At 44.0% G+C, this 15,244-nt stretch overlaps 1 protein-coding gene across 4 annotated transcripts; it reads left to right on the top strand.

Annotated features, from left to right (window-relative positions):
- The first annotated feature begins 6,060 nt into the window (after positions 1–6,060).
- Positions 6,061–14,684, top strand: LOC118508970 (histidine decarboxylase). Of its 4 annotated transcripts, none has more exons than XM_036048937.1 (11): positions 6,061–6,129; positions 8,273–8,594; positions 9,349–9,635; positions 9,697–10,098; positions 10,745–10,974; positions 11,075–11,165; positions 11,246–11,678; positions 11,899–12,044; positions 12,121–12,292; positions 12,585–12,614; positions 12,771–14,684. In XM_036048937.1, exons 2-11 carry the CDS (start codon positions 8,567–8,569, stop codon positions 13,769–13,771), a joined length of 2,820 nt encoding a protein of 939 aa, XP_035904830.1. In that variant the 5' UTR covers positions 6,061–6,129; positions 8,273–8,566; the 3' UTR covers positions 13,772–14,684. The 4 variants fall into 4 exon arrangements, with proteins under 4 accessions (XP_035904830.1, XP_035904834.1, XP_035904833.1 ...); XM_036048941.1 differs by having other exon boundaries at positions 12,121–12,305; positions 12,771–12,888; XM_036048940.1 differs by having other exon boundaries at positions 6,090–6,129; positions 8,310–8,594.
- The last annotated feature ends 560 nt before the right edge of the window (positions 14,685–15,244 follow it).

Consider the following 15,244-nt stretch of genomic DNA (forward strand, 5'->3'; position numbering starts at 1 on the left):
CTAATCGTGTGTCGTCGTCATGATTATCATCTCCGGCCCATTCGATGATTTAGCCATTCGCTTAAGCTTTAGCGCTTCGTGTATGTGTGTTTCAAGTTATTTCATGCCCCTTGTGCTCACCTGTCCGCACAAAATGGAAGCTATTTTTGGACAGCGAGAACGAAGCATTCGGTCGATTAGCAGCAACTTCAGGACAGCGTCTCTCTAAAAGGCAAATATTTATCACTGACTTAACGGTTTCGGAGGTTGTTGTCACCGAAACCGACCATAACTAAGGAGATTGATCGGTTGGAAGTCAGGAACAAAAACAAAAACAGGGAACAGACGAAACAAAAAAACCCCTCAACAATCTGGAAGATACCTTGACCGAAGAAGAAACGGAAAATGAACGCAAGAACAAACAGCGCGAACGAGGCGGAAAGCACATCATCTGATCGGTGATGTTGAGGTAGAGAATGAAAGCGATCTTGAGCGTTTCGGGGTTATTGAACTGCGCGATACCCGGTGCGGTGGTAACGACACGCGAAGCTGGGTGCGCACGGGTGCATTGGATGCAGCTGGCACCGTCGGGGATGTTGCAAGATAACTGTTTATTTTCCGATTTCCGAACTCCCCTTGCATAGGTGATGTGAAGTGTTTTGTTTTTATCTTACGCTTGATTGAGGAAGCTTATTATATGGGTTTAATAGGATTCTTCCTTGGAGATGCATTGCCATGAAGTGCAAATTAAGATCTGTGGTCTAGTTCCGAGTAGGATGTTGGAGTTGGAGCTATCAAAATTCTTTATAGAAACTGATACTGATACTGAGTAAACTTGTGAAATAGTTTGAAGCTCAATGCCAACAACCCTAAAGCTCATCAATTGAACATGTCCAAACGTGATCACCCGAAAGATGATGCTACCGAACGTAAGATTGCGTCCAAAGCTGCAACAACCGCATGCGTCATGGTACGTCAAATTCGCGCGCAAAGCTCCCGACCGCTGGGCGATGAGTCCGAAATGAAAGCAAACAAAGCTCGCACGCACACCACAAACTCCGTGTCTGAAAAATGAAGCCAAAGATCATCGAACGATAGTGCGTGGGAAGGGGAGGAGGAAACGCAGCATGACCGGTGTGGGGTGAGACACGAAGGAACAAAAAGTTCTTCATCAAGAACGAATGGGAGATGGGCAAAGCCGGAGAAGCTGAAGAAACCGAACCAGCAAGGTAATGGTGATGAAGATGCAAGAACTTGAAAAACGAGTATCGAGCGGTGTGGAAGGAACCGCTGGAACCTGTGTAGGAAGGAGGTCCGGAGTGCGAGGATGCGAAAGGTGTACGTGACGATCGGGTTACATCGGTGTACGGAAGAAGGTGAGAATGGAAGAAGAGGACCGGAGTACGGGCAAAATAACTTGAATTTACCGCTATAACGTGATCCAGTCCCGTGCTGCCGTGGATCGACCTGGGCTTGGGTTCAACGAACGTTCGCGCCCGACCACTCACCAAGAACGATCGACGCGGATTTGTTTACGTAAAGCTCAACTACTCATCTGAGCGAAGGGTGAGAGAGAGAAAGAGCGAGATTGGGAAAAAGCGAACGAGAACTCGCCGGACGCGGTTGGGATCTCACGCATCAACCCCCGGTTTGGGAGAGACGATCGGATGACGATCGAATGGCGAGAGAATTTCGCAACGATGGTGCAATGGATACCGGCACCCCTACCGACACTTGTCACAAATGGCGGCCGGGTTGCGCGTACCATCGGCATGCGGAATTGGAATGTGAGAGCAGGCTTGGCACAATAATTCGGCGATACTGTCAGCGCGGACAGGTGAATTTTCCTCCATACCGCCGATGGCGGACACTCACGCTTAGGGGCGCCCAACGGTCACTCATATGACGCTGCGAGCACGGAGGGTGGGTTCAAGCTTTATGACGGAGGTTTGGTCTCCGGAGCGCTCCACATTACGGCCGCAGCGTAAACGAAAGCGAGAGTGAAAAGCTGAGAAAATTATAGTTTTTCTTTATGCTACCGGCACGGGCACGTTGGACCCTCCGTTGGACATTCTAACCGGCAGGACCTCAGTTCGGGTGTGTGTATGTGTCTGCGTGTTGTGTTCGAGTGCGGCTAATGTGGTTTGCGTGCCGGACTATGCTAATTGAAGGATATTGTCCTCAATATGCCGGCCGTGGTGGCATAAACCTGAAGCAAGCAATGAAGAGATTCCAACAGTTCTACGACGAGGTACGTGTATCGGAAGGACCCTTGGTGGGTCCAATCCCTCGTAGATTGGAGCATTTGTTTATCCCTCCTTTTCCCTTGTGAATTGCGTCCCGTTTTGTGTGTTATGCTCCTTGCTGACGTCTTTTTTGGAAGGGGAGGAAGATGCATGAAGGAATTTGGTAAACCTCGCGAGAAGAAAAACGAAAGTAAAGCCCACCGAAAGTAAACGATAAAATGCGACAACAGTTGAACGAACGCAAAAGTAGGTCTTTGGCCTTAGAATTGGGGTGAACGGTGAACTTTCTGCCCCGGGTATTGATTACCCTGCCCTGGTCAGTTGGTGGTAAGGCTACTATAAGAAGTTAGTGTTTGGTGTTTGGCGTCGACAGGTCTTTGGCAGTAAGAAGCCAGAGTACCAAACAAGCAGCGGCACATAATTAATGCTTCTGTTTGACTTGAACCTCTCATCGATCGACCCGTTGACAGAGAGGTGTGTGTGTGTTAATCTGATCCGCACCACAGTTTGGAGAGGAGGAATAAAGCATTTTATTATTAGCTTCAGATGTGGGTCAGATTGTTTGTCGAAGGTGTGTAATTGATACGGTAAACTCGAATAACACGAATATCCTTTCGCACTGGTAAAGAGCAGTGTACGAATCGCTTGAAGTGTATTTATTTGATGAAAGAAACGAGAAATTAAATGTTCTGACGCAATCAAGGGGTTATTTGATTTTTTTCAATAATTTTGCACCAAATACATCTTACATGAAAGGAAATAAAGTTGCTACAAAATTGTTTTATGATTCATTTTTTTTATTATCTTTAGGTCGGTATATTTTTCTAATAGAAGAGACCGCAGATATCAAATATTTCCACTTAGATTTAATCCTAGATTGAAGTCGCTATATTTGACGAAAACGACATGAGGAATTTAAGAGCTCAACAAATATGGTGTGTTCAAAAATAGAAGCACAAGAGTATCATTTCACAATTCTGTTAACTCTCCGCACGCAATTAGGAATATTTTGTACTTCCTTGACAACTTCAAAAGGACTCAGGCCAGCAATTTCTGGCTCTCTTTGACTTTATTTTACCCGCATAAATGAAAAAAGTTCTGCGTTTGGCCTCGCGGTCTGGATGGGATTTGAACACCGATCTTGTCGTGCTAATTAGCAAGGGGTAAAATTAAATCACAGGAATCCGGTAATCCGGTCCTTACCTCGGAGCTTAATACGGTCTTTAAAACGAACACCTGTTTTTTAGAATGCGAAGAGTGAGCTGTATTTGATGTTCTAGTAAATTGTAGAGAATTAAAAAACACATATTTTGAAGAAACTGAATAATTTATTTTGGCCTATGCAAAATTACTCCATATAACATAACTATACGAACACCTACGGAAAATAATTTTCTCCGCCATTGTAACGATTCGTTCTTCTCGTTCAAAAATACAAGTATCTTAATACAATTTATTTTAACGCAAATATATATTTGAAGCAGTTAATAAAACAGTTTTAGCTTTCTGCCACACAGTTTTTAAGGGAAAGACACGATTTCTTTTCATATTTTGATGTTTAGTATTTTGAATATTGCATATATTCATTTCAATTTTTTACTAAATAAGGCATTTTTAATAACCTTTCAAAAAATGTATTTGTATTGGATATGTGACACCCACAAGCAGTGATAGAATTTGATAGGCAAAGCGAAAAGATGGCAAATATTGGACATACATTGCTTTACATGGGTGCAAAAAACCTAAAACCTAGTGTAAAAATAAGACAGTCTGTTTTTCAGAAAGGTAAAATGTAACAGAATATTGGAAAAAATATAAAAAATCTATCCCACTGCCCAAGTCGACTAGGAACACTACTTGGTTTCCGTAGGTGTTCGTATAGTTATGTTATATGGAGCAATATTGCCAAGGCCATAATAAATTATAAAAGTGTATTCTAAAAAAAACCTCTGGCAGATTGTCGTGTAAAAAAGCAAAAGAAAATGAAAATATTACATTTACAAAAAATAGTATTTACTTCTTTGGCACTACAACCTCGAGAGGTCTCGGCCTGCCATTTCTGGCTTTCTGTGACTTAATTTTACCCGTAGAAAAGTAGTCAGCCTTAAGTACGGCGAGGCGGTCTGGATGGGATTTGAACCCCGGCCCTGCCGTGTGAAGACCGGTGCCGCTGTCGCCTCGGCCACCCGACCGCTAGCGGATTTATTAAAGCTACCTACTACGAAACTAACATTGAATTGATATAATATTACCAACAATTTTGAAGGGCTTTAATCAATTAAGTGCATTTTAATGCAATAAGTCGCAATTTTAATTAATATTAAACAGAATCTTCATGTCTATGCCTAAAAATTGAAATGCTTAATTTAATGTGGGGACATATTTTAAACAAAAACAAAATTGAAGACATTACTTTCTTGGAAATAAGATGAAAAATTTTGTTGAAAAGTGAAGACATCCACATTTTATCTTAAGACTTTAAGGTTTTCTCCAGTCGTAAAACAAGTGACTAGATTTTTAAAACAACTTACAGTTTGTGATACGAGTACAACAAGATGTAATATACTCACAATTAATGCTATTTCAATGTTGGTTTTATTTTAAATTTATTGCTACTCTTTGCACGACCTCAAAAATATTGTAGCAATAATTTATTGTATATTTAAATACGGCGTCGGGTCGTAATACTGAAAATATAAAAAAATAAAATATTGTACATTAATTTAACACTCATAAAAATAGTTCAAAACTTTTATTTAATTCGTCTACAAAACATACTTAAAAATTAAAAATAAATCTATTTAATTTCAGAAATTTGAACTGATAACTTTAATTAATATAAAATTGATAATTTGAAAAAAAAAATATAAAAAATACACACACACACACACACACACACACACAGATGAAACACAAATACACACAGAGGAAGAATATTGTTGATATCTGCTCAATATCTGTCGCTGACAGGATAGGTAGCAGGAATAAAGCATAGAATTGCATAATTTTAGGAGTAAACAGGAATACGTAGCTTAGCAATCGCTATAAGAGCATACGGTACAAGAATGTATACCTTCAGATAAGCACGAAAATAAAGCAAAGTAAACTTCTCCAAAGGAACTTAAACCGGCCATTCTTTCTTTCAAACTCCGGGCGCGATAATATTCAACACTAATTAAGGGAACAACGCATTCAACTGGATTATTGAAAATAAAAACAAATTTTAAAGAGTAGAATGCAGTTATAAAATCCGATAAAACAATAATAAAATTTAAGTTATTAAAATAATTAAACAATTTATGTACATAATGCTGCTTTCCAGTTGCGTTTTATTCTATTTTCAAATGTATGCAATCTTAAATATATTCTCAGAAAACACATTCCTAGACACACGAAAACGAGCAAGCTTTAATTGTACTTTGCTCATCTCCTAACTCCATCTGACATAATCCCATCGTGAAAGATTTTAACGCATGATTAAAAGACGAACTTACCGTACCGCAATAGTTTAACGATGGTCCTGACTATCGCCAGCGACTGTAAGCGAGCGGTACATGCACGAAAGGACAGTCGAACGGAATTTGTTGCGCTAGTACGCATGACTTGTCCATCCATTCAGACCATTTCTTCCTCCTGTACCGGTATGTCCACAAATAGCCATTCACACAACCAGCGCATCGAGCGCATTTCTCCCAAGGACAACTGTTGATTGGCGTTGCAAAAATAAAGCAAAAGGTCCTTGGATGCGGCGGAAGGTGGAAAGCGAATTTTCTCTTGCTTTTACAGCCCAACTGGAGACTATATAAGCGCAGCCAAATGATAAGGATGCTATCAGTTTCGTTCTACTAGTGAGTGGCGCACAACTCCGAGCTATCGCTAGCATCCGTCCGGCATTTTTCCTGATGTGAGTGCTGTGTTGAACTGGTGATCAAATCTTTTAGCTGTCGTTCCGGGCTTTTAGCTAAACCGGTTTTTGATCCAACGATCAAAACAGTGACAAACTATCGAACGACCTTCCGGGGGGGAACTGGTTTTGGAAAACCCAATCCACCGTTCGTTGCGTGGAATGGAAATAATAGCATTTAATCCGCGGTGGGTGATAAAATCTGCAAAGTGCTATTTTTAAACACGAGACAATCTTACCTGGGTGGTGTTCGTGGTGGTGGTGTGTTTTATGTTTGTTTCACGACGAACGACCTCAATAGTTTCCACAAAAGGATTGACACGGTCCTGACGGTGATGGTGCAAAAGGCTGGACGAAAGTTAAGCGAAAGCAAGCTACACGGGGGTTGATTTGTTCAGTGCTTCGAAATGTCTATCTTAAGCAAACTAAACATAAACCTTCGCATTATTGTTTCCATGTGAAAGCTCTTAATGAAAGGTGGCTAACGCTCTTTCGTTTACTTTCTTATTGCTTTATGCAAATAGCTTGCTGTTTAACGAGCCACCGGAGCATTCAGGTTCTGGTGGACGATTATGATGCATTGTAATGCATTCTTATGAGCGGCGGTGAGACTACATCGAACTACAAAAAATCGCCGATTAAAATACAGTAAAACGTAATAAACGATCAAAAAGAACCGGGTGCCTCGCATGAGATGGAATTTTAATGAGGTTTGGCCACTGTTTCCAAGCTTTGTGGAATTTCTTGATTAACAGTGGAATTAAAATTGGGGCAGTTCGGTGGTCGAGGCGTCAGTGGCGCCAGTCTTTACACGGCAGAAACGAGGTTCAAATCTATCCAGACCCGCCTCCCAGTTCGCAGAGTTGACTACTTCGTTACGGGTAAAACCAAGTCACAGAGAGCCAGAAATGGCAGGACGAGACCTGTCAAGGTTGTAATGCCAAGGAAGGAAGGAAGTTAAAAAAAATAGCATTTTCATTGTTTTTCTTAATCCCGATTATTAATAAATATGCAAAAAAAATCTTTTTTTAAATTGTGGATGAAATATGTTGAAAGTTTTTATGCTTTTTGAAATTGTTTAGTATAATCCAAATAAAAAAAGGTTTTAAAATCGAGACATTCTCACCCAACCTGAGGGACTATAGTGCTTCTCGGGTCGTAAAAAAACTGTATGAAAAATACGATGTTTTTCATTTACTTGTTTGTCATCAATTTACAGTTCTAAAATATATTTAAATATGATCTTCTAAAAACACATAAAACTGCTTTGAAATCGAATGCCTAAAGACTACTTATCTTACATAATTTTTTTATTGATACAGAGCATCCAGGTCGTATCAGTTCTAAGATAATTGCCATAAACTTTATTTTGTATATGTTAAGCTGATGTCTTTTTGTATAATTAAGTAATGATTTATACACAAGTTCCCGTGAACATAATTTTTTAGACCCAAAATATAAACCGAAAAAGATATTTTGTTGGTTTGCGATCAATGTCTTACAAAATTCAAGAGAAAAGGCATACAATTGCTTCAATACGATTGTTTTGCTCTTTTGCATAACAAAAAAATTGAAATTTAATGTAAAAATTGCTTCAAAACTTTTACCTACTTTTGTACAATCCAGACATACGTTTGTCTTCAAAAATAAGTGAAATAACAATTAATTCTTGAACAATTATTTTCTGCAACCACAGCCGTCTGCCAGCAATACGGCCCCCTAACGAATAAAAAAGAAATCTTCGGAAGAGGCCACCAACGTTTTCTCAATAATTTTATCATTTAGCCAACTAAGTTATAGACCTGCATCATTTTTATGCCTCACTTTTAACGACTTGTCAACGCTAATTAGCGTTTCGAATTTGTTCGTCGATGACCGACTGTCAACAAGTCGCACAAAAGTCACAAGAAATCAAACGTCTTGCGGGCAAGACAGGAAGGAAGCCCAACCAAGTCACTACCATTCATGCATACAGTAACGTTCTTAAGATCACCCTAGAGCCCATTCCTTTTCGAACAAACTGTTTCCAACATGTGTGAAGCGTATGTTACTGTGTAAAAGTATTTACCGATTACAATCCCCATTCGTACCGGTGGGTTTTCGCACTAGAAACGCACCTATGTAACTTGCGGTTCGCTTTAAGTTTTTGGTTTCAGTTACATTCTGCATTCCTTCACTAGTGGTAGTAAAACAGCGTAAGGAACGTTCCCGAGGGATTTGGTGTGTGTGTGTGTGTGTGTGTGTGTGTTTGTGGTGTGACATTTTTCAGCTGTCCAAACAGGAGAAAATATTTCCTCCGTATGCTGTTTTTTCGCTGAGAGCTACTAATTGCAGTGGAAAAATTAAAGATCCGGAGCTGGTGAGGTGCGAAAGTGTCTGCCTAGCGGTGGTGTAAGCATTTAATCATCAAATCAACGCTAGGACATTACGGCAGAAGATGGATTTTGACGAGTACCGCAGACGAGGTATGTAATCGGGTAATGGAAGTGTAATTAATTGTGACAGCGAGGAGCAGATTGAAGACTTGGCGAGTGTCCGAGGAAACGGTGACCTGCACCTGGGTACCCCTTTTAGCTGGATTACATTTCTCAGATGAGGAAGAAGTGATTTCTGTAGTGGGGAACAAGAAAAATCAGTCCAAACAAGGAGTAATGTTTATTGAGCTGTTATTCTAGCATTATGCACAATCTTGCGTATACCTGACACCAATGTCGGATCATCAGTAATTAAACATATCCACCCTTAACTAGCTTTCAATTTCAGTCGAAAAAAGTTTTTAAATGTAGTCCAGAATATTCCCTGATAGATTTGCCTCAGAATTTTTGAGAGTGAAACTTCGCATGTCATCAACATGGAATTCCCAGACTATGCTCAATAAACTCCATGAACATCACGATAATACAATCCGTGGCCAAGAAAGGGTTACCAAATTCCAATGTCGAATCAAACATGGATATCGATTCGATCTGGGTCCATTTGTTGGGATAACCAACCAATAAAACGGGATACAAACCGTACATGGGTGCTCCGAGGCGATAAGCTTAAGCCGATGCAAATCGCCCTAACGCCAATTTGAATCAATTTAGCGCTCCCGTTTACCCCCTAAACTCGCTTGTCACTTGGTGCATTTTCTTGGAATTTATGACCTTCCATAATCAAACCCATTTACATTCCTTTTACTTGTGTATTGTTTCGTGTATCTGTGTGCGTGTGTTACAGGCAAGGAGATGGTAGACTACATTGCGGACTATCTGCAGAACATACGGGAGCGGCGTGTGCTACCGGACGTACAGCCAGGGTATATGCGAAGCCTCATACCCGAGTCGGCCCCGCTCGAGGGTGAGCGCTGGGAGAACATCTTCGCCGACATCGAGCGCGTCATCATGCCGGGCGTAACCCACTGGCAGAGTCCACACATGCATGCCTACTTTCCGGCGCTAAACTCGTTCCCTTCGCTGCTGGGCGATATGCTGGCCGACGCCATCAACTGCCTCGGATTTACTTGGGTACGGATTGCAATTGTCGTCAATTCGGGTTCGGACAAATTTATAGTTTCGCTCCTTACAGGCATCTTCGCCGGCCTGTACCGAGCTGGAATCGATTGTGATGAATTGGCTCGGCAAGATGATTGGGCTACCGGACACGTTTCTGCATCTACCGGGCGTCAGTATGGGCGGAGGCGTGATTCAAACCACCGCCAGTGAGGCAACGCTCGTGTGCCTGTTGGCAGGACGGACGATGGCCATTAGACGCTTTCACGAGCATACGCCGGGGTTGCAGGATGCGGAGATAAACGCTCGGCTGGTGGCGTACTGCTCCGACCAGGCACACTCCAGCGTGGAGAAGGCGGCCCTAATCGGCTTAGTCCGGATGCGATTCATCGAGTCGGACGATCAACTCAGCCTCCGCGGGGACGCTTTGCGTGATGCAATCGAGGAGGACATCAAGCAAGGCCTGATACCGTTCTGGGTGAGTAGAGCAAGGGAGTAGTAGCACGCACGTCCAACATCGCTGGGCAAATGTACCGATGGCAAAGAACTTTCTGGACGGTGGACCAGTCACAGAGCAGTTGACAAATCAGCTTAGCAAGTTGTCGGGTTTTGGTGTCCTCGGGGATCTCATTAGCCGAGAACTCGGTCACTGGAAGGAAGTTTTTGCTGGCACTGGTTGCGTTTCTATCGGGAGCTGTTGAATGGAACCGATCCCACTTTGTCGAGCTCAAATTACCAGCTGTGGTGTGGACGAGTTTTCGTGGGGGGGAAAATGGAAAACAAAAACAAACGAACTTGTTGATTTTCGGCGTCAATGAGTTGGTGTGGCTTTGATTATTTAGGAGGGTTCACGATTGTAAGGGGCTTTCAGTAGTAAGTGTTGGTGTTGTTTGGTCGCATTTTTAAGCTATTGTTACCTTTAAGTTTGGTTAATAAAATTTTTTATTTGAACTTTCATCATTTCTAAATTTTAAGGTTTTCTCACCACTTTTAAAATAAAACTAGCTTTATTAAGGTACTAATCGCTAAATAATGTGCATCATTCAAGTAAAAAATTATATCCAAAAGCGATATTTGTTCAACTAAACGCTTCATTTTGTTAACTAAACTTCCCAAACTGGTAGGTTTGTGCCACCCTCGGTACAACTGGAGCCTGCGCCTTTGACCATCTGGCCGAGATCGGAGACGTTTGCACGAGCTACAACATCTGGCTGCACGTGGACGCTGCCTACGCCGGCAGTGCGTTTATCTGTCCGGAGTTTCGGGTGTGGCTGAAGGGCATCGAGAAAGCGGACTCCATCGCGTTCAATCCCTCCAAGTGGTTGATGGTGCACTTTGACTGCACGGCGATGTGGTAGGTGTACAGGTGTCTGTGAGCCTCAGCTGAGGTTCCGTCGTACGATAAACCGATTGAATAATGGATTTCTCATCTGCCCATTTGTGCCTGCCGGTAGGGTCAAGAACAGTGGTGCCCTGCATCGAACCTTTAACGTGGCCCCGCTGTACCTTCAGCACGAAAACTCGGGTCTTGCCATCGATTATATGGTGAGTGTTATAAGCTGGTCCAGCAACATGGAGAAGACATTTTACAGATGATCGTTTTACGCGCCATATGTCTCTAACAGCATTGGCAGATACCGCTTAGTAAGCGCTTCCGGGCGTTGAAGCTATGGTTTGTGCTGCGCAGCTTTGGAACACGGGGACTTCAGAAGCACATACGCGAAGGTGTTCGGTTGGCGCAAAAGTTTGAAGCTCTCGTACTGGCGGACCATCGGTTCGAGATTCCGGCCACGCGTCATCTCGGCATGGTGGTGTTCCGGATCAGGGGCGAGAACGAGCTGACCGAGAAGCTGCTGAAGCGGCTTAACCATCGTGGCCATCTGCACGCTGTTCCTGCATCGCTAAAGGGTCGGTACGTTATTCGGTTTACCGTCACGTCTACGTACACGTCGAACGACGATATCCTGGCCGATTGGAACGAAATCCGTACGGTGACGACGGATCTGCTGAATGAGCTGAACGTGCAGATGGTCGACCGGACACGTGTGCCACTGAAGGGTAAGTATGGGCCGTTCATCGTGGTTCGCGTCATGGGATATTGCCAGCCAAACTCGAGTTGTTTAGTGACACAAACGAAGCACCCATTTGTCAGTACTCCATTGCGCTAGAGAGCACAAACACACACATTGCCCATAGTTTCACGCTCCCCCCCATCACTCATCCACATTGCGTCGCACCACCCAACTGTTTGACTGTCTTCCCTACTTTCTGCGTTTAGATACGCGCGAAAAGAACGAAGCGTTCGGTTCGAGCCTTCTGCTCGCCAACTCGCCGATGTCGCCGAAGATCGTGAACGGCTCGTTTGCGGCCATCTTCGATGCGGACGAGTTTCTGGCCAAGGTGTACGCCGGCATACGCATCTCGGTAAGTATTGTCCGGTGAGCGTGGCTCAGCGCAGTCCCCCAATGACGGGACAGGCTTCGCCCCCTTTTGCTTCCAGAACCAGGACTCACCGGCCATGAGGCGTCGCGTCCGAGGCATCCTTATGTCGGGCAAACAGTTTTCGCTCGATTCGCGCATGGATCTGGTGGTGCACGGCATTGGTCCGGGCGAGGTGCGCAACGGCATCGAATCGAAGGCCATTAACGAAGACTTAGAGGAGGTCTGGGAAGGTACGAAGGGAAGGTAGTGTAGGCTTTTCAATTCCTTCTATTCCGTCGCTTCCTTGTGCTTGCTTGATCCTTGCGTGTAGCTGTGTGTGCGGGTGCGTGTGTGTGTGCAAGTGTGTGAATGCATGCGAGTGAATGCTTGGTAGTGCTTTTGCCGAAAGCTCCCGTACCCACGCTCAAAGCTAGTTCGGGGAAGCTTTTGGTGCTTTTGGAGCTTGCGCGCTTTCCAACGCGAAGTAGCTCGAATATTTTACGATTTTGCTTTTGCTTTTGTTTTCGGATGGCGTTCGAGCAGCTTGTGAGCAGATGGAGCTTTCGGACCAAGGTAAGTAGAGAATTGAGCGATTTTGTATGATACACCAGGAAGAAGAGATTAAGATTTGGTTGGATATTTTGTGTTTGAAACTTGAATTTATTGTGCTATTTAACTCCAAAAATCATTATGGAAGAAAATTCTCATACATCTTGAACATCCACACAGAGAACGCACCAGACGACCGCACATCCCATCATCAACGCCATCGTTCCCCTTCTCCACAGCCACCGTCGAAGTCGGCACCACACTTTATCGAACCGCTCCCGATACTGCCTGTAGCAGGACCGTGCCGGGGACGGTCGCAAAGTGTGGACACCGGCATTATTCGTGCCCGTGCTAGTAACGCACCTAACGCCAGCTGGTTGCTGGAGCGCGAGGAAGCCCTCACCCGTTCTGAACCGTGCTACTCGACCGATTCCCTCACCAGCCAACCCTCGCTTTCATCCCCCATTCCGCTTTTACCACCCACGCCACCACCCATCGGTCCCACCCCTAAGATCTCCTGTGAGTCACACCTGGACAGTATCGACGAGAACCGACCTACGGAGAACTTTCCGCGCAGCAAGCGACGCTGCTCGGACAACTCACATCTCTTCTCCCTAACCCGCCCGAACGTGTACCCAGAAAAGCGTCAGTCGGAACCCGCGATTCGGTGCGCATTCTACAATCGTGGCTTCGACATGCTCTGTCCACCGCGTCCTCCACCGCCGAAGCGTGTACTATCACAGAACGATCTGCCCCGGACACGTCAGCTCCGGCGACAGGTTTCCACCGTATCGGAGTTAAATCTCGGCGATCCGGAGGAGGATTGGAGGCGGGCAAGGTTGCTGGTGCCACCGTTTCGCTACTGCATTGCGGACGAGTCGGGACACTGTATCGATTTCGACACGGTACTGCCCTGTCCGGTTGCGTCGATCGATGATGAAGCGATACTGCGTGACGCGCTGCGGTTTGAGGAGAACTTCGTGGAACGTTGCGAGCAGATCTGTCCCGAGCCGGACTCACTGTGTCTCGAGACCATCGAGGAACGTGTGCTGGATGAGCTGGCATCGACAAGTAGACTTGGGGCTGATGATGGGACGACGCCGAAGGAAGGCAGTGAGGAAGTCATCTACGAAAACGTGAAACATTGTCGGAAGTGTGGCCATCAAAGGATTAAATTATAATATCGACGGTGGAGAGTATTTGTCGCTGGACGGAGGAGTATAGGGTGGGATGTACGTTACTTGGTTGAGAGACTGCTTCATCAACACAATTACCAAAGTCTATATAACGGTCGGTAGCATTGTTTTCGGTGTTATTAACGTGTGCCAAAGGATATATTATTTAAACCAAATTAGAGACGTCTTTTAATCGTTATGTTTCCTGGATGATGAAGTATTAAGAGTTCTGCATGATATTGCTCTATGCACGAGATAAGTTTCATCAAAGCACTTTAAGAAGTATAAATGTTGTTGACAGACATTACCAAACCAATGAAAACAACCTTGTCTGTTGAGTATAACATCACTAGATGTTTAAGCTGTACCCTTGTAGAATTGTTGACACATATTGCAACCTACTGTTCCTCTGAGTGAATTTGAGTTGTTCCCTTCGCAAACGGCATGGTATCTAGATGATAAGACCTGTTCTAAACAACGCATACAGCTAATGCAATCGTTACTCGTATATCAAATATCCACCAACAAGCATCTCAATGTCTAAACATGTTACTGAACAAAGTTTCACGTCAATCGTAGCATAGGAAGCTGATCAAAAGCTTACGCTGCATCACAAATATGGCTTTGTGCTGAGCCAGACCCAGTCTGCACCAGTAGCTAATATCCCTCGAATCTGCTGTGAATGTCAATAAAGCAAAACTACCAATATACAATGCTTCGCTATAGTTACCAACCGTAACCGAGCTAAAGCATGCATCTATCGGCAAACTAACCGTTAAGCTTACACCGGCCCCGAACCCGCAGGAAGTTAGATTGTAGCAGAGTGAGCAATGTACGTACTAAATAATCAGTAATTATCACCACATGGACTACACACAATAAATACATCAACTATTAAGCGTAGCGCAATGTAGACCAATTACTTGCACTTGAACAATTGAGCTTGAAATCGATCGGCGCATCCGAAACCAACCAATTTCCTTTACCGAAAGGCTCATTAATCTTGTACGCTTTGTAAGGTGTCTGATTGTTGCTGCCTCAAGGGTAGCATTCTCCGGTGGATTATGGTAAAGTAAATGCAAAGTTGAACACAGCACACGAAACAGAAACTGCAAACATGACAAGGTTCCGTTGCATCCGCAATCCATTTTTCCGTTTGGGCCTTTTTTCTTTCTTTAGCTAGTAAAAGGAACTGATGGCCCCCGACGGAAAAGGGCAAACGTGTGGCAAATCGTTGATAAGGTGTGGATGGTGACGAAGGGGGAAAGAGAAAGACACTTGCCGAGCACGAAAAAAAAAAACGAACAAAAATGTTGCATTTGCAGAGGAGCCTCTCTTGCCTTTCCGGCCGGCCTTCCCCATCGCGTCAGACTAAATTTCGGACATGCACCGGTACGAGGAAATTCAAGTGCATTAAAGCTGCAATAGGCAAAACCCCCTTCGTCTGGAGGGAAATGAAAAACCCAGCAGCGCGAGAGG

The sequence above is a fragment of the Anopheles stephensi genome, chromosome 3 (genome assembly GCF_013141755.1).
Source record: "Anopheles stephensi strain Indian chromosome 3, UCI_ANSTEP_V1.0, whole genome shotgun sequence".
Lineage (NCBI taxonomy): Eukaryota > Metazoa > Arthropoda > Insecta > Diptera > Culicidae > Anopheles > Anopheles stephensi.